The sequence below is a fragment of the Bactrocera neohumeralis genome, chromosome 3 (assembly GCF_024586455.1).
Source record: "Bactrocera neohumeralis isolate Rockhampton chromosome 3, APGP_CSIRO_Bneo_wtdbg2-racon-allhic-juicebox.fasta_v2, whole genome shotgun sequence".
Taxonomy (NCBI): domain Eukaryota; kingdom Metazoa; phylum Arthropoda; class Insecta; order Diptera; family Tephritidae; genus Bactrocera; species Bactrocera neohumeralis.
In genome coordinates, this window is record NC_065920.1 from 49,367,269 (window position 1) to 49,387,805 (window position 20,537).

The 20,537-nt window shown below is 30.6% G+C and overlaps 1 protein-coding gene across 4 annotated transcripts in view; it reads right to left on the reverse strand.

The window, feature by feature from the left end:
* LOC126753932 (neuronal acetylcholine receptor subunit alpha-7) overlaps positions 1-20,537 on the reverse strand; it is a 625,617-nt gene that overhangs the window by 56,287 nt on the left and 548,793 nt on the right. For 2 of the 4 annotated variants that reach the window (XM_050465710.1, XM_050465713.1), the window contains exons 5-8: positions 13,208-13,388; positions 7,592-7,667; positions 5,324-5,518; positions 3,002-3,088 (exon numbers count right to left, since the gene is read on the reverse strand). In XM_050465710.1, the coding sequence (XP_050321667.1) occupies positions 3,002-3,088; positions 5,324-5,518; positions 7,592-7,667; positions 13,208-13,388 (539 nt within the window). The remainder of the gene's footprint in view (positions 1-3,001; positions 3,089-5,323; positions 5,519-7,591; positions 7,668-13,207; positions 13,389-20,537) is intronic. The other 2 variants (XM_050465711.1, XM_050465712.1) reach the window with 1 other exon arrangement.

Genomic DNA, 20,537 nt, shown 5'->3' on the forward strand with positions numbered 1-20,537 from the left:
GACTAGGCTCCCATTGTCATTGTTAACAGTCATAGCTTGGAAGTCGTAAATAGTTTCGTTTATCTTGGAACCAGAATTAACACCAACTACGAAATCCAACGAGGAATAACCTTGGCCAACACGTTTTATTTCAGAGTGAGTAGGTAATTGAGAAGTAAAGTCCTTTCTCGACGAACAAAGACCAAACTCTACAAGTCACTCATCATCTCTGTTCTGCTATATGGTGCGGAGGCATGGACGATGACAACATCTGATGAGTTGGCGTTACGAGTTTTCTTGAGAAAAATTCACCGGAAGATTTATGGTCCTTTGCGCATTGGCAACGTCGAATACGGGAGTCTGTGGAACATCTACGAGATATATGACGCCATTGACATACTTCAGTGAATTAAGAGACATCGGCCACGCTGACTAGGTCATGTTGTCCGAATGGATGAAAACACTCCAGCTCTCAGAGTATTCGACGCAGTACCTGCCGGGGCAAGCAGAGTAAGAGGAAGACCTCCACTTCGTTGGAAAGACTAGGTTTAGAAGGAGCTGGCTACACTTGGAATATCTAATTGATGTCTACGCCAATAAAAAAGAACAAGTTTGATAACTTTGATACTAAATACCTAAATCATTCCTTGTTTTTAATGTTGTCAGTTTTATGTGTGATAGTTCGATTCCGTATATATGCAATACTAAATTTCTTATATAACAGTTTTATATTACGCTGTTCTCTTGCTTGAAAATAGCCCTCAGTCTCAGCTCTTAACTGGACACTGTGACTAAATTTTTATCTGCTGAGCGCTCTTAAGGTTTGGGAATAGCCCAACCTTTTTTAGAGAGCCGACTATCCACTTTGACAGTAGGCCAGCTATGTAAATTAGCCTTGAGCTAGCTGACCGCACCCTTGAGATTAGTGAAGTGATGACTTAACACCTTATCTCTGGTATCGAGTTACTTCATGATTAGACTGGTTTGGGTACCTGAATGGCAGAAAACTGCGTGGCTAATGAGGTTGCTAAGTCAGGCACTTCTGTCTCCCTAACGGTAGAATGGAAACGGAGCTCTACTGGTTCCGGGTGGTTTACTACTGGAATGTTTGGGCTCAGGCGAACTCGGCAAACTGGCCAGATATTAGCAAATCTGCAATCGTAAGGTCCGTCTGGTCCAGGGTAAATCGTAAAAGATCAGGAAAGGCTGAGAATGTATGCCTGTAGAGACACCTTCATCCCAAATTCCATATGTACATGTGTACTAGAGCATTGTAAGAGCAATAACAATGTACTAAAGTAATGATTCACAGTAGAAGGTTCATCAAAATGCCCTTACCTCTAATAAGATAAGATACATAGATGAGGCTCTCTCCTAAGTCACAACATATTGATAAATTCCAATATACTGCTAAGTGCTAGTGAGGTGATGTGATCCCTTTTTGGAAACATGGCAGTCAATTAGCACTTGTTCTGGAGTTTCAAGCTCCTTGTTTCAGAACCGGCAATTTGCATAAGAAGCTAGTTGAATGTTATATAGGGGCTTCTTGAGCTTACAGTGGCAAGTGTAGAATACTACAAATAGCCTGAGTTTGTCCTTAGGGAGGTTGATTACATATTTAAATCTGCTGAGGTTGTAACCACCTATTAGCAACTTGGCATGGCGCATGTTGCCAATACCTCTCTCTACCTACTCCTTCTTCCTTGCGGAGCAGCTCTTTTATGGTATGAGGACCCTCCACTATAAAGGGTTCAGGTCTTACCATGATAGTGGATGTTGCGGAGTGGGCGAGCTCATCAGCCAGTTCATTTCCGGCTATACCTTTGTAACCGAGCACCCAGATAACGTGCACTTGGTTACATTCCGATATACAGTTTAGCCGTCCTCTACACTCCTGCATTAGTAGCGATTTGATCTCGTAGGCAGATATTACTTTAAGTGCCGCTTGACTGTCGGTAAGTATGGTTATATGTTCGTTGCGATGGTTGTGTTGGAGGTTTATCTCTACGCACCGACTTTTAACCTGACGTAAAACGTAAAAATTCTAGAAACTTTGAAACTATCTTTGCAAAACTGGATATCTTCCAACTCTACCAATGCTCCAATTAAAATTCGCCAACTAGAAAAGATCTATGAAAAGTCTAAACGTTTCATCACATATATCGGATTATTAAATGGTGCTCACTCACCGTTTGCAATCATTTAAATAAGGCTGAATACCAAAACAAGCTTGATATATGGGTGCCATACGAGTTCCCATGTTTTGAAAAAAGTAGCTTAACAACGGAAAACCTGCAAATGGAACCGCAAACAGACTGACATCCACCGCAAACAGTTTCTACCAATTGGCTCTAGACACCTTAATCATTGAGAACCGACTTTAGCATATGCCCTCGGTTTTGGTCGGTGACAAGGCTGGCATCAATCTACTAACAGATCTATCGTCGCGCTATTCGTGAGTACCTTGATACAAAAGCACTTTAACGATGTGGTATGGCGATTTCAATCAGATTCCCTTCAACGTTCCTTGTTTTAGTTTAAGAAATAATATATATAAGTAAAAACTATGTATTCGATTTTATTAATAATAATTGATATTATATCCACTTTGTTATGCTTTTCTGAGTTATGTTAATGAGAATTTACACCAAGAGTACATACCATAAGAGAAAGGAAAATAAACGCTAAAAAAAATGAAAAAGTAAAAAGAAATTAAAATACCACTGGAAAAAACCAAATGCAGAATACTAGACATAAGTTTCATTCCTGAAGTTTGCATATACTCAGCTAATACAATGTATAAGTATGTATGTGTGTGTGTGGCTAGTTGTTGTGCTTTAGCGTAAGTACAAATTCTATGTTATGATATGTATGACTTCTTTTACTGTATGTTAGTAATTATGATTTTTCATAAATCTAAGGCAACTAAGTTTTGTTTTGATTCTTAGTTCATAGCATTCTAATTGTGATTTTGCGTCTAAATTTCTTCTTTAATTTTTTTGTTTTTTTATTTGCAGTGTACCTATAAGGGGGACAGCGTCCGACGTTGTCGGCATGGATTCAGCAACAAGATTTAGAAATACTGTTAAGGATAGAAGTATAGTTACGCCTGCAAACAGAGACAATAAAAAAAGAAAACAATAAAAACAATGCTTCAATAAAAATGCACTCGCAGAAATGAACATGGAAAATATATATTGGCATACGAGTTGTAAAATCAATGCTGGTTTTGTCGACCTAAAAGCAAAAAGGAAATCACTATTGGTAAAGAAATTAAATCACAAATTAACGGTTGCTATGTAAAGTTGCATAAAGCGTTGGCTGTTTGGTGCTGCTGTAAGCAGGTTATCCTGTTCAGCTTGCAAATATGTAGTGTAGATAGACACATCCGGTGTCATGTGACAGTTGGCATTTTGGGGAGTTTCAAAAATATTCGGGATTTGAGGTTGTTTAGTTTTTATTTAATATTTTTTAAACATATTTTAATATTCTTTTTATCATTTATTGTTTCTTATTATTATTTTTTTTAACTAGTTTGCTGAGTTTAATTAGTAACTGTTTATTATTATGGTTTAAAGCTGGGCAGAAATTTCGACACTGTTTATATTGCATTGGTTTAAAAGATGGGAACTACTATTTGCAGGTCAAGATTATATAGATGTTCCAAGGTGGGACCTAGTGAAAAATGTTTAAAGGTGTGACCTTCTATTGGCAGATCAGATTATATAGAGTTTCTAAAGCTATACTTACTGTTTTTACATCACCCAGTCACATCTTTTGCCAAAGAGAGAGATAAAGACCACTCTATAATTTATCTTCACCAAAAGCGGTAGCCATAAATCAGTTTTGTTCGGAGAGCATCGCTAAGAGAAAGTTGAACGTAACATTTCCAGCTCTATGTTATAGAAGCGGAGAAGTGTAAAGCTTTAAGAAGATTCCTTTGAATCTGGGTAAAGTTACTAAGTGGAGGCTTTGTTCTGTACTTTGATATGACTAGTTCAACACAATTCTGGAATGCATATGTCTCATCATAACAAGTTCCAGCCATCTGTCTGTAGTGAATTTGGATAACCTATTTTGCGATAATAAACTAATCGAACAACAAGGTTCAACGGTTTCGGCTTCGCTTCGGAAGCTTATTTTTTTAGAAAATGAGACTTTTCGATTCAATATTCCCTTATAAAAACTTCCAGAAGTCAAACATTTTAAATGCGGAGCTCTTAGCTGCTGGATGGTTATATACTTGTAGGTAACATGCAGTGAGAGACCACATCATCAATCTTTACGACTCAGCAAGATACAGACAGATTTTTAGATGCCGAGTAGTTTGCTGTGGCAGAGTCGCAAAGATTTCAAATAAAACTTGGGCTTATAGAGATTAACAAACACGTCTGGAAAGTGTAAAGAATGAAAAGTCGTTGCTTCAAATGTTGGTTGTCTGTAGAAAACATTTTCTGCTGACTATTGACTGGTTGAAGAGTTCCAAAAGAAGAGGTATCCTTAATGATTTTAGCAAACTAGAAAGGAAAGGCTACAATTTTGGAAACACAAATGAAGGAAGGGTATACAATTCGGTGAGTACCAGTATCAGATAACCGAGTTCGTATCATTAGAAGGGTCTCTAACTGAATTCTTAATGATCCTTAAAGAGTGTGAGTCTATACGAGTAATCAAATGAGAGCTTTGATCTTAACATATCCCCGAACAACGAAAGAGCTCTTAGTTACGGATACAAATTTTGAGTGGTCATATGTTCTAAGGCTATGACAAGACTATAGCTATATTTGACGAGAGTTCGTTTTGGAGATTTAACAAAGTAAAAAGTGGAGTTTAAGCTCTCTAAACTAAGAAAAGAAGAGTTTGAACTCTTTAAAAAAATCTTATGTCGCGTCGAATTAGCAAATCTGTCCGCAGCTTTAACCAATATTAGAAAATAATTAATGTCATGCACATTGTTTTTTTAATTTCAGATTTTTTTTCAAACAAATTTTTAAAGTTTTCTATTATTTAAAATGCTATTTTTAGTTATTTATAATCCAGCATTTCCTCATTTCGCTACCGCAGATTAGGCTGGTATTTGGAGCTGAGCTGGTATAAAAAAATCGCTCTCGATTATAACCTCACTTTTTGCGAAATTTCTTTGAAAAATCTTTAAAAAAATTTACCATTTTACACTTATATTGTACCGCTACTTGGCAATTGCGCATCTGAAAATGTTACTTGAAAAAATTTATATACGTATGTAAATAAAAAGTGTAAAATAATTCTGAAATTTTTTTCAAAAGATTTTCAATTACATAAAAAACAATAGTATATGGTATTTGGTTTTTGTGTGGTTACTCACCTAATGTTAATTTTTCGCCCGAATCGGGAGGTAGTGTAAATCCTAATAAAGCCATCGATGATATCAGCACACACGGCACAATTAAATTGAAAAAATAATATAATGTACGCCGTCGGATTTGTATCGTGAATGTGACGTCCACGTAGGGTTCCGGGCAGCACGCGTAGACGATGGTATTCTTCTTGCCAGGCATTGCTATTTTCAGTTTGCCACAATTGGTCCAATGTTTTTGCAACGTTGTGCGGTTTTTTTTATTTATCGATATAATATATACATAAATATATATATATATATGTATATGTATTGGCAATATACAATTTTTTGAGGTTTGGGGGGAACACAAGTTGCAAATTTGCGGGGGAGAAGAGGTAGTAGAATTTTGTTGTTCAACAAATTGCAGAGAGAAAGAAATAGAGAGAGAGAAGGTACTTGATTAGTGAGCAGTGAATTGGAGCTAAACAATTATAAAACATTCGCATACACAGAGAAATCATAAATACAAGTAAAAAGAAAAACAATTTTGTGAATTTTTCAAATTTTAAAATGCAATTACTACCAAAACAACAAAATCAATTTCTATAATATACAAATTTGCATATACATACGTATGTACAATTATAGGCTTATCAAAAATGGAGATTCTAGAGCTTGAATTATAGTCTTCGAGTGTAAATATTTTATTTAAAACCATTTACTATTGTACATTTCAAAACAAAATTTACATTTTACTTATAATTTTAATTTTAGTTTTAATTTAGTTTAAGTTTCAACTTTAATTTGAATTTGATTTTGAATTTAATTTTACTTTTAATCTTAATTTAATCAATTTGAGATTTTAGTTTTAACTTAATTATGATTATACATTTAATTTTAATATTTTTTAAATTGAACTGTGCATTTCAATTAATTTTAAAATTTGATTTGATTTTAAATGAATTGAAATTTTTATTATAATTTAAAGTTTGTTATTAATTTTAGTTATAATTTGAATTTATTTATAATTTTAAATTTCGCATTTGCTTTAATTTGAATTTAATTTTTAATTAATTATATTGTTTTTTATATTAAATTAAATTTAATATTATATGATTTAATTCAATTCAATTAAATTTTAATTTAAATTAAATAATTTTTTGGCATTAAATTTTATATTAATATCATTTTAATTTTAATTTCAGTTCTAATTTTGATATTCATTTCAATTGTAATTATAATTTCAACTTTAATTTGATTTTGAATGTCATTTTAGTTTTTATTTGAATTTAATTGGAATTTTAATATTAATTATAATATTAATGCTAATTTTAATATTAAATTAAACTTAAACTTTAATTTTAAATGTTTTAAATTTTATTTGAATTTGAGTTTTAATTTTTTTGCATTATTTCATTCTATTTATGGTTATGTAGCTTATTTTATTTCTTTTTTTTGTTATATTTAATTACTTTGTTTTGTAATTTATTTTATTTAATTTAAATCTTATTTTGATTAATTTTAAGTTAATATTTTTTATTTTTTTCTGTTATTTCACAAATATTTAATTATTTTCTTTTGTAATTTTCTTTAATTACTTTAAATTTATTTTTCTTAATTAATTTTAAATACATAAATTTTTATTTTATTTTTTTTTAATTTATTATTTTTTTAATTTTTTATTCCGCAAATACTCAATTATTATTTTTTGTTAATTATATTAATTAATTTTCTTAATTAATGTTAATTAATTAAATTTTTATTTAGTTTTTTTAATTTAATATTTTTTTAATTTTTCTACTTACTTTAATAAATTTCTATTTAATTTTCTTAAATAATTAAAGTATTTTTTAATTAATTTAATTTAATTAAATATTGTTTTATTTAAAAAAAATAACAATTATTTTATTTTTTAATTTTCTTTAATTAATTTAAATTTTATTTTATTTTCTTAATTAGTTTTAATTTAATATATTTTATATTTTTTTTCACAATTTTTTTAAAATTATTCGACAATTCTAGAATTTCCATTTTTATTAAAAATACTCGAAATCACTAATTTACCACTACTTTCAACCTCTAATTACTACCAGGTATACAAATTGGTTTCATACACAAATTTCGTTATTTTTATAAAATAAAAATGTAAGTAATTTCTTAATTATACTCAAATTTTATTAACACAGCCACTTTCAAAATAATAAGACAATCAAAAGTAGTAAAAAATACACTTGAAGAAAATAATGAAAAACATTTAAAAGTCACACAGAAAAAGTTGTAGTAAAATTTACTAACCAAGCAGATACCACTCGCCATTTGTTATGAAATCGGAAAGATCCCCTCCATCTTCGGAATTCAAAACCAAATCCAACTGTTTTTTTTATTGTTATATAATATATTTTTCGTGTTGCGGTTTTAATATATTTTGTTCGGAAATTTGCAAAATTTTGTGCAAACACAAAAATTTACAAAATTTATGCATTTGTATGTGGTTAAAAGTTGCAGGGTTGCATTTGTGACGGTTTAAAAATGTTGTTGGTGTTTGTGTTTTTTTTTAACATTAAGTGTTTTTATAGTTTATTTCCGGTTAAGGCAAAGTTGGGAAAGAGAGAATTCAAAAATTGTTTATTAATATTTTTCACTTTTTTTGTTAATACAAAGTAGGTTATTTTTACAAAGAGAAATTGTAAAAAAGAACCAAGACAACATTGAAGACAACGACACATATGTAGGTATGTATATTACTGAAATGTATTATGTAAATTGGGAGTGCTTGAAAGCGTGTTTTGCTAAGTGTATTTAGTCTTGTGTAGGAAGAGGTAGCGGAAGGCGTGTGGGAGAAACATTTTATAAAACAGTGTGCATAAAAGTGACTGCACTTTGACAGTTTAGTGAACGAGTTGATGTTGTGGAAAATTTTCATTTGATAAATAAAGATTTTTCGAAAAATATTGAAATTATTTTTTTAGGCAATTATATTTTGCAAAAAATTTCGGAATAAAAAAAATTTGTTCGAAAATTTCGAAAAGAGTTTAAATTTTGTTTTAAATTTGAAAAGGCTTTTTCTCTAAGAACTTTCAAAATATTTTTAAATTTCAAAATTTCACAACAAAAGATTTTTCAAAAAATTTTGAAATGATAATGCAATTATATTTTGGAAAAATATAAAAATAAAAAATATACATGTATGTATGTATGTATATTCGAAAGTTTTGAAAATAATTTAAATTTTGTTTAAAACCTTTAAGGGTTGTTTTCGAAAAATTTTCAAACTGTTTTTAGAATTAAATTGCAATAATTATGATATATCAATAATATGTTTTCTTTAAAGGTTTTTTTTCGAACAACTTTCAAAATATTTTTAAATTTCATAATTTCACAACTAAAGATTTTTCAAAAACTTTTGAAATTATGATGCAAATATAATTTGGAAAAATATAAAAATAAAAAATATATATATTGAAAGTTTTGAAAATACTTGAAATTTTGTTTTTTTCGAAAAATTTTGAAAATGTTTTTATATTTCATTTGCAATAATTATGATATATCAATAATATGTTTTCTTTATAAAGAAAATATTTTTTTTTGTAAAACAAAGTGACAGGTAATTATTTAGGCTATAAAAATGTTGTAGATAATTTTTATTAGGAAAAATAATGACTTTTTGAAAAAGTTTTGAATTTAGTTTTTTCTTTCTCTAAGCAATTATATTTTGCAAATATTTCCATTTTAAAAAGATAGAATTTTTTTATTGAGTTTTGAATTTTTTAATGAGTTTTGAAAGCTTTTTTAAAGATTTTTGAACCAATTCATTTTTATAAAAGCAGTTATATTTCGAAAGTTTTTCCAAAGCAAAAAAATTATAAAATTGTTGAAACGGATTTTTAATATTTTAGAGATGGTTTACTTTATTTCGGATATTTGTTTTATGAATTTTCAAAATTTTTTTAAACTTAGCAGTAGAGTTTTGAAATTATCCTGTGTTTTCTAAGCAATTGTGTGTTTAAAATTTTCAAAAACCAGAAATATTTAAACTTTTTTAAAAAAGTTTTGAATTTTTTAAAGATTTTTTGAACCAGTTTATTTCGAATATTTTTTAAAAATTTGCAAAATTTTTAAATCTTTGCAGTAATAGTTTTGAAATTATTATTTTTTTTTGATTTTTAAGCAATTATATTTTGATAAATTTTCAAAAAAAAAAATTTAAAAATTTTTTTGAAAGATTTTTGAGTTTTTTTAAATACATTATTTGTAAACCACTTTATTTTAAGAAAATTTTAAGAATTTTAAATTTTTTTTAAATATTTGCAGTAATAATTTTGAAATTATAATTTGTTTTTTTTATGTTTTGCAAACAATTATTATTGGTCCATTTCCAAAATTAAAAAAAAAACAGAAATCTTTAAAGATTTTTGAACTAATTCATTGTGATTTGCAGTAGCTATTTTGAATTAATTTTGTTTGTTTTCGAAGCAGTTATATTTTGAAAATTTTTCCAAAGCAAAACGACGAGTTTAGAATTTTTTTTAAATACTTTTAAATCACTTTATTTTTTTTTAAGAACTTTCAAAATTTTTTAAATCTTAGCAGTAATAGTTTTGAAATTACTATTTTGTTTTTTATGCAATTATATTTTCAAAATTTTTGAAAAACAAAAAAATTGAACTTGTTCAAAAAAGTTTTGAATTTTTTTAAAGATTTTTCAACTACTTTATTTCGAATATTTTTTAAGAATTTAAATTTTTTTTTTAATTTTTGCAGTAATAGTTTTGAAATTATTATTTTTTGTTTTTTATCCAATTATAGTTTGAAAATATTTCCGATTCGAAATTTTTTTTTACGAGTTTTAAATTTTTTTTAAAGATTTTTAAACTCCTTTATTTACAAAAACTTTTATAGTAATAATTTGTTAGTTCATCTCAAATCTTATTTACTTTTAATTAACTTCTCGTTCAATTGTCAAATCAGCTGTCAAAAAACTGTTGCAGCCAGTGCGTCTGCAGAGCGAAGCTATTTATGATTTTGCAATGTCTACCTTCGATTTATGTAAGGATAAAGAATGTGCTTTTAAAATATGGTTTGTGTTTGTACAGGGTGATTTTTAGTGCAGTTTGGCGGACGGTGTTAAGCAATCTAACATTTTTGCTTTACGTATATACCAGTAGACGCTTGTACTGCTCTCGCAAACGAAAAGTATGTGGGAAGAGAGCGAGAGCGCAAGTTAACTGTTAGTTCCTTGAGGCTTATTCTCGCGTCTTCCACCTTTGGAGAGCAGTAAAAAATTTGTTTGTCTTTCATTAAGAGTTGTTACGTACGTCCAAATTTTCACTTGTGTTTCTTTTTGTTTTTTTGTTGCAAAAAATTTGGGCGCGGTTTAGTAAATTGATATATTTTTCTTCTCTCCATGCAAAATAGTTGAAATTTGAAATTTTTTCGTTGCACATAACTGATTTTTATGCAAGCATTGTTTTCTGAAATTTCTTTTCGAAAAAATTCGTATTTCACACATGATTCCAATTAGCGTTAGCCTAACTTTCATACAACATTTGTTCGGTTGTGTGCGTTGGACGTCAACAGAAAACTATCAAACCCAAAGGTTTGAGAGTTTTTTGTCAACACCCTGTAGTTTTTTAAGCAGTTGGCCGATTTTTTACGCTAAATATTTCATATATTTTGTTTTTGTTTGTGTTTTGGTTTTGCAATTCACAAAAACGCAGTGAACTGTTTTCAAGTTTCAAGTTTGTTTGCAGTATATTTATTTAACAAAAAATTATAAATAACTGTAAAAGTTGTGTAGTTACGAAAAAAGTAGTGGGTAACCTTTAAATATATATATACTGTAGGACAAAGTGTAGTTTTACTACTAAAAGTATCAATGCTGTAGTCTTGAGGTTATGGTAGCTGGAGAGAGGGCCCTTAAGAAAAAGTAGTAGAGTAAAAATAAGCATTTGTACTACATACTGAGTACTGAGTGTTTAGCGACTGCAAAGCCTTTAGGAGTTTTTGGTAGTAGCGCATAGTAGTAAGTAGTTAGAGTAACGGTTGTATAAATTAAAACTAATAAAATAACTAAATAGGTAAATATAGATAGGGGAAAGACTTTCAAAATATTTTTTTATACATTTTTCAAAATAATAAATATAAAATAAATTATTTTTTTAAATCTTAATAATCAATAAGTTTTTTAAAAATTATTTTTTGATAAAAATATAATTTTTTTATTACTTATTTGTTGCTAATTTTAATACTGATATTTTTCAAGGTTTCTTAGGAGTGAATTAGTTTCGAAATTTAAGGCATTTAAAAATTAAGGGTAATATTTAATGGACCAACCATGCTATGAAAGCTTTTAAATTTGTTATTTTAATTGGCATAATGCTGTACTTTTCAGTTTTATTTGAGGAAACTCAATCAGGTGCACCAAAGCTTTTAATGATCTTCGCTTAAACTGGAGTAAACTAGATAACTTCTTCATGGAAAAGCCCCCCTTTATTGACAGAAGATTTCAAGTATGAGTAGGCATACTACATTACTTCTAAGGAGCTTTTCAGAGCCAGCCTTTTTGGGTACAAGCTTCAAGTATAACTTGATTCTAAAGAGTTTTCATGGAAGTGTTAGCTGTTGTTTGATGCTATCAAATATTAGTAGAAAAATTAAATTAGGTTTTTAAAATATTTTTTTTTTCATGCTAAATACTGTAGCTGACGATATTTTTGAAATAAGTTAGTTTATGTAAAATTTTTATTGTTTATAAATTATTTCTGTAATTTTACCCGATTAGTCTAAGGAAATTTGAAATTTACCTATTTAACAAAAAATAAGCAACTGGCTCGGAAGCTTTTAGGTACCTTTTAAAGCTTTGTAATTGTTATACCAAAGCTTTAAACTTACTTGTAAGCCTTTTAAAAATGAAGTGAAAGCTTCCAAAAGCTTTTTAATAAATATTATTGTATTATTTAAGGTTTTATTCAAAAAAATATTAGTAATATTTGACTTAGTTTTTAAATAAATTATTTATTTAGAAATTATTTAAGAAAAGAAAATAACAGCTTTATGGACGCTTGCAGTTTTCATGCTAAAGTTTAACAGTTCTTAACAGTTGTTACGAATTAAATCTTGGTGTTTAATATTTCTATAGCGAGCTTTTTTAAAAAGCTTTATAGGTTTTAAAGAAGTTTGAATTAGAATGGGAATGGTATGAATTAAGCTCTAGAGACTTGTTGTTTGATTCAATTATTAATTTATTTATATTACTGCTATAACATGACTTGCAAGAAAATTTATAATTAAGTTTGAAACAATACTTAATAGCAATTTTGAAAAGCTTTATCTTTATTTACTGAACCGAAATATTTAGATAAAAGTAAAAATAAGAAAAACACAATTTAAATGGTCCGTGGATTTAAAAAAAACTTTCGTACAGGTGCGTTCAAGCTTTCGCATGAGCTTTCATGTGGATTTTCATAAAATTATTAAAGTTTAAAATATACAATAAAAATAGTCCGTAGTTGTGAAAAAGCTTTCGTTAGAGCTTAGTATGGGCTTTCATGTGAACTTTCATATGAGCTTTCAAGTATGTCAATAAAAGAAAAAATAAGTACATGTAGAAATATATAAATGATAATGAAAATGGTAGAAGTGGATGTAAAAACGCATTCGCCCAAGTACATATGGGCTTTCATGTGCGCTTTCATATGAGTTTTCAAAGTAGCGTTAATGCTGTTTTTTATTTTAGTGAGTTAAGCTTTTGCTGACTTTGCTACCTTGCGTAATATATGTATGCATGTGTGCGTGCTGCCTGTCCTGCCTCATCATATATGTGTGTGTGTGTGTTTGCTGGTGTGTATATGCATGTTATATGCAGTTATGTTTTCAATTTATGTATGTATGTGTTGTACATTAACACTTTACCTGATTTCCATCGTAAGTCCAACTACCGAATTTCATTTCGCAGTGTTGGTCATCAAATGGGAACCACGTGATGTCTATCTTGCATGTGCTCTTGAAGATACCAGGGGGCACGTACAGACAACTGCCGTTATGTTTGACCACAATGTTGGTGTGATACGTGCCATCGAATCCCTCATCCGCGCTATATAATTATAATCATAGCGTTTTTATAGAATTTAATGCGCTTTCTATTTAAATTATTTGTAAGCGTTTTTTTGCTTTTCTTTTGTACTTTCTTTGAAACTCGTTTTATCATTTATTGTATTTACTTTTAGTAGCCTGCTACTCGCTAGTTTTTGTCTAATTTTCTCATTATATTAACGTTTACTTAACGCCTTCCTTTGCTTGGCTTAAATCCTTGCTTTGCTTTCTCTACTTATTTGTTAGATTTTTTACTTTACTCTAAACAAATAAATGTATGTATGTATATTTTATTTTATATTTTTTGCTACTTTACTGGCAACCAAAATTATTCACTGCTCATTAGCAGCAATCTGATTAACTTTTGTTGCCCAAATCTGTGATAAGCTATGTGAAGGATTTGGGTGTTTGGGGATTTGTGAGTGATTTTGTTTGGTTGAGTTTTTTGTTTTTGCATTATCCTATAGTTAAATATAGTACGTAACATAAGAATTTGTTTTGGGTTAAATGCGTTTTATGTATATGATTTTGTTAGTTAGTATCTTCCATTATATAATATACAAATATACACATATATATAAAAGTTTATGGAAAAATATATAGAAAATAGATTAAAAAATTTATATATGTATATATACAGAACTGTAAGCAGATCTTCTGAAAACAGTTATGTGAGGCACACTAATACTCACTCATGAAGAAATGTTGTAATTTCAACTGATAATCTGCTTAACGTAAAATTAACTGCATACTGTTGGGACTTAATTATGATTATATATATATTATATAGTTACTTATAGTTTGCTAAATATTTATAAATACAACAGATATTAAATATATGTAGTATATACTTAAAGTATTTGACAGCTTAATTGAAATAATATGAGCTTTATATACACATATTTATACCAGAGAATTTTTTTTGCTAAAGAGATCTAAATATATATGTAAATATAACACTAATCGAAATTAGTATGCATGTTTGTCTATTATCCAAAATATGTTAAATAAATTGTTAAAAATATTTTAGAAATACTTATATAGCATGGCTACATCAAATAAGTAAATGAAAAGCACAACTTGTTTATACAAATTGAGATATTACCGTGGGCAAAAATTAGTAAGACTTCTTAATTTAAGTTTCGCGAGAAAAACTAGTCATGGAAATAATTTTTTTCTATTGGCATACCAGCTGTCTGTGACATCTAAGCCAACGCTTGTCCTTCTGAAGTACATAAAGTGCATTCCGCAATTTTAACGATGAGTGAAATTATTCAACAAAGAAGTTCCATTAAGTTTTTTGTGCGCAATCAAATTTCCTGCGCCGAAACGTTCAGAATATTGGGAAAGGCCTTCGGTGATAATTGTTTGTCGTAAGCAAGTGTTTTTGATTGGTACAAATTATTCAAAGGGTCGAGAACGCGTTGAAGACGAACCTCGCCCAGAACGGCCAACACGTCATTAAAGTAAAGAAATCGGTGCTTGAGAAATGACGATTAAAAGTCAGAGATCTTTTTGACACCATTAGAATACCGAAAGAATAAGTGAAACTCATTTTGAAAGATCATTTAGGCCTAAAAAAATTAAAGCACGATTGGTTCCAAATCACCAATTTTTTCGACAAACAGCGTCGCGTTAATGTCTATGAAACAATGCTTTCCGACTACCAGGATGCCATTAAACGTATTTTTACTGGCGATGAGTTTTTAATCTATGTTTACGACTCGATTTAGCTCCGCGTGACTTCTAGCTACTCAGCAAACTCAAACGACCACTTCGAAGAAATCGTTTGGAGTCAATTGAAGCCATTAAACGTGAATCGTATAAAAAAGTTTTCCATAAAAGAACTTGAGCTTGGATGACAGCTATATGCTTGTGCAACGTGCATACGTATATATAGTGCAACGATATTGATAATTCCAACAAATCAGCAGCTTCTTGAGAAGATATTGCAAAAACTGAGTGATTAATTGAATTGCGAGCTTTTACGTTCTACACTAGGCCGGAAAGAACTTTCATCAGGTGCGGTTGCTGACCAATGCTTTTGAGCTTGCGCGAGCTTCATAGAACGCATGAGAACACCGAATTTTTCAAGCCTGGTGAGCTTGGGTAAGAGTGCGTTTTCTTGCCTGGTCATCGGTTTAAGAACTGAGTTGCCAAAGTCTAAATTAGATCCTATAACCCGTGAAGGCAGGTAGTTAAATTATATAAAACTCCATTCTTAAGATATTTGGGTCTATGGAAGAGATACGGATCCGAATTTGATCCGATTAAGAAATGTATTCCTCAATATTATTTTTTACCGGAGTTACAAGAACAACATCAACAAATTCTTTTGGTAGTCCAATCTAATATACTAGAAGTCAACGGCTAATAAAACCATAAAGATATGAAAGTAAAAGTGGCCAACAGACAAGGTTTGCTCTGAAGCAAATTTGGAATTTCTGATAATGTTCTTCACATAACGTTTAAAACGCTAGACATAAGGATACTATTACTTATTTATAAGTAATGGATCGACCACATTCACAATTCGGTCCACTGTTTCGGGGACTTTAAAATCAGCCATTGAAACTGCTGTTCTCCCTTTATCATGGAATTTGCTATGAAATCGTTAAAAATTTTATAGACGTGTTTTGGGTAATGTAGTTTATCACGATTGCAGCTAACTATTTGAGTGACACAGAACATTCAGTGAAGGTCGTGATGTCATCGGAAACTTGCCTTGTGCGAGTCGTCCATTTACCTCTGTTAAAGGCGATAACGGTGAAATGCTTGAAAATTATCGTTTTGGCGTCACGGTGATAGTAGAGCATATCAGTATTTCTTATGATTTCGGTTAAAGTTTTCGGTATGAATGAAGACCTGAATCGTTTCTAAAAACGAAGTAGACTAGAGTTTGCTAAAGAGATGCTTGACAACGTAGTTAAGGATCTCACAATCATCAAACGCATCATTACGTATAAATACTTGTGATAAGACAATAATAACTAATGAATATGATGTCGAAACTGTTTAAGAATCTAGTGTATGGTGATAGGCTCTGATGGTCATGTATCAAGGAAGTTTTTATATCAGTCCGGGTCAAATTTGATTTAATTTGATTAGTAGACTAACTTTCGTGAGTAAGCGTTATTTGGCTCACAACATTAGTAGAAGCACTCGAACGCCGAAATAAATAGCAACCCGTGTACTATTACAACTACCCTTGCATTTGTTAAGAAAGTCATATTAAACTCTGCAATGAAATTATTTATATCCGCTTTCACGCACTAAAATTTAATTTACTGATTTATTTGTGTTTATCTGTGAATAATTTGCATATGTGGTTTACTTCAGCGCTAAATTAGCATAATTACATTTGTGGCAAATTAATGGAGTCTACTTAATGTACAGTTCCTTGCGTTTAATGCAATTAAAGCAGTAAAATTCGCATATACTAACCCTTAATTGAATATTGTTGCGGTCTAATTTTTCAGCGCAATAACGACCTTTGATTTCTAAAACGTTAAACTAAGCGTCCGGGATTTGTGATGGCGCGCGTTTTAGTGAGATTAATGCGCTGAGACAGAAAAAAAATTATAATGTTATTTATGTATTTGTGTGGCGAATTTTTATACTGCGTGGCATTTAATGTATCTTTTAAATAGCAAAGATTTAGTAGCATGTAAAAAAGCTTCGTGGCACGTTGCACAAAAATTTCGAAAGTTTGCAAAATTATTTAAATTTTAATAACGCTTAAAATACTTATATGTATGTAAGCGTTGTAAAAATTCAAATAGTTTTAGAAAGCTTTTAAAAGCTTTTATGTGACTTCAAAAGTTTAACTTTTTTTTTTTAAATTTAGCAATGCATAAAATATTTGCATATAAATGTTGTAAAATAGTATAGGTTACAATAAAATAAAAGCTTTTGTGATGCAAAGTTTCGTAGCTTGTCACATAAAAGCTTTTAAAGACTACTTAAATTTAACAAACATACATATGCAAATATTTTAAAAAACTTTGAAGGCTTTAGAAGCTTTTGTGTGACGATGATTATTTTATTACTTTTAATGCAATATTTGCAATATAATATATGCGTATATATCTATTAAATTGCAAACGTTCAGTAGCATGAAAATAAGTTTGTCTTACAAAAGCTTCGAAAGCTTTTAAAAATTATCTAAGTTTTATAAATATTTAACACACTTAATGAAAGGTACTGTGTCACATCGAAAGCTTTCAAAAAATATTTAAATTTCCAGAATACTTAAAATTCTTATATATATAAGTTTTACAAAATTTAAAGAGCTTTCGAAGTTTATTGTTTTATAATTTTATTTTAATTATTTCAATTCTTTTTTTTTACAAAAATTTAAAAAAAATTTTAAAGCTTTCGAAGCTTTTGGGTGACGTTTATTGTTTTATAATTTTATCATATTTATTTCATTCCTTGCAGTATACGTATATGAGCTTTATAATTGAAGAACTTTTTAAAAGCTTTTTAAAGCTTTTGTGGGAAGCGCCACAAAGCCTTAAACCCATGACGTTTGCATTCACAAAGCAATAATTTAATTGACTGCTTCGTGACATTTAACACTTTTCTAGACCATACTTTAGACTCCTTTGCACATCCACATAGCTACATATACATTTATGTACGTACATATACGTATGTATTTACTAAACACCCACCCATATCACGGAACCTTTCATATAACTTGCTCTTTTTGCTTGAAAAGCCGATTGAGCGTCTGCCATCAGCATTATGTCATTAATAATTTCCTTCAATAATCTCACTTTTCAGTTGTGGACTTACATTTGCGCTCGTAAATCAAATAAATCACTATGCCATAACATGGCTGGTTGAGCATGGCCATCAAGTTGCAGCACTCAGCCGCTGACCAGCGAACAACTTTCAAACACATACTATCATGCACAGACACACTCAAACACATGTAAATATGCATGCAGCTTATGGTCGGTTAGGAGCGCTGCGATGCAGAAGACCTCTAAGTCGGTGAGCTGCGTTTGACCAAGCTTGTGTGACAGTGGCCTGGCGATGGCAATGGTAATGCCAGAGCTGGCTAGCAGCCAATTTATGGCCGCCATATTGTTTCCGCTCATTTGATGCGCGTTTGGTTCGCGCTGTTGAGCTCTGTACGCTTTGATTGCCTTGTTTGCGCTTGTGTATGTGTCTTTTGTATTTGTGTGTGTGTTTTTGTGAAAGTATTTCTAAGTCTTCCCTTGGCGGAGTCGTCAATTATTAAGCTTCATAAATCGCTTCAACGGTTTCAATTACACGTCGTCAGCTGCCAAGTCTTTCTCTATCGCTCTTCGCTATTCATTTCGGTTTTTGAAATGCTTTTTGTGGACTTCGCTTTATTTCGTATATAGAACGTTGAACTTGCAAATTATTGTATTATTTATTAATTAAAAACAGAAATTGATTCAAAAGCTCTCAATATATGACAGCTTAAATGTAAAAGAGCATAAAACAGACTAAGGAGGACTCTCAAATTAGAATTTCTAATGTAATGCAGAGGAAGTTAACGAGAATGTTAGATGCCAAAAAGGTTTGCATAAGCTTCCTAGTTTGAAAAAGCTGAGCTTTTTATCCAATAGATGGATACGGCGAATAAGCCCACTTTATCTATGAGTTTTATTACCAAATAATTGTAGACTCTGTTATGTTTAAGTTCGCATTCAACTTGCAAATGGAGGCTTTTGAGCTGTTCTCTTACGGCCAAGCTCTTAATTCGGATCTGTACTGTCACTATTTGAACCGTCTGAAGGAAGTGCAACACCTGGGCACACACATCGATAGTGAAATGTCAGGAGATGCGGAGCCCTAGTTGATAGGTTCTTACGTACCTTTCTGACATCAAGTGATTACTACCTGCTTCTTTATATAACGAAAGGTAAAAAATTTCCTTCAAGAGAAGGTAGTTAAAATCGAGGTCCCAGCACACATTCACCGACGGTTATTCGCACCAGTCGGCTTAAGGTTTTAGGTCATTGAAGCCAGGCTCAGTGTCATTGCGGGCATGGTATTATATTCGATCCTGTTACAGAACTTGAGTTATTGGGAATGCGACCGAGACTAGCAGACCAAAGGGAGTTAAACACAATTTTTCTCGCAGTTGGAGAGGAATGAGTACCAGCGTCGCAGGTTGTGAATTCACTAAAAGGTCAAAGAATGAAACAGGAACAGATGCTGACATCAGTTTCCTTCAAACTGAGTTAGTACCTCAGCATCAATTACAGTTGTTTAGTTAAGCGGATATGAACGACTTGCTTTAGATTATGTAAGAACGGCAAAACTAGGCTTTCAGTGGAAAGCTCGGGGAATATCATTTTGACACCCAGTTAGAAAGGACAATAAGAAGAGAAATAATTTGCTCATTAGGCTGCGTTAGACCATTCTGCTGGTTCAATGTTTGCTTGGAACATTGAAATCTAAGGAAATACCTCAGATCACTACCAACACATCATAGACCATTAAAGTACTTTGGGTACTTAGTAAAGTAGAATCGACAGAATATAGTGCGGAGAATGGTGAAACGCTGGAATATTACCTTCGCCTATGTTCAGTTTTGAACCGATTAAGACATGTTATCTTACACGGACCCCATTGTTTAAATTTAAAGGGCTTGGATGCTAAGGAATAAGAGGTTTGTATTCGATAAATGATAAGGTTGTGAATAGTAAAAAAGTTTGTGCACGTCATCTTATCATTATCATCTTCATCATCATCCCTATTGCTGACTTTGGTTATTTATTATTTAACCGAACATATCACACTTTTGCAACTTGCCAGGATCAAAGCTAGGAAAGTACCTTCTTAAGGGGGCGAAGGGAAGTACTGATCCTCTTCAACCCATTTGTAGCACAAAGATCGTCCAATTTTGACCCCGGTTCCTATGAAGTCCTTTCATCATCATTTATACATAACGCTATATCTATCTCGATTAGTGATAAATACAACCGTTAGGTGTAAAAAACTATTATAGTCTGCAGCAACATGTTGCAAGTGTATAAAAATAAAATGAATACCATCTGAAATTAGATCTGCTTCATCTTTCACACACCCACTCCTCCCTCATAAATGCCAGCATTGTATTTTTTTAGGATTGATCCAATTAAATGACATCAATTTGACATTTGAT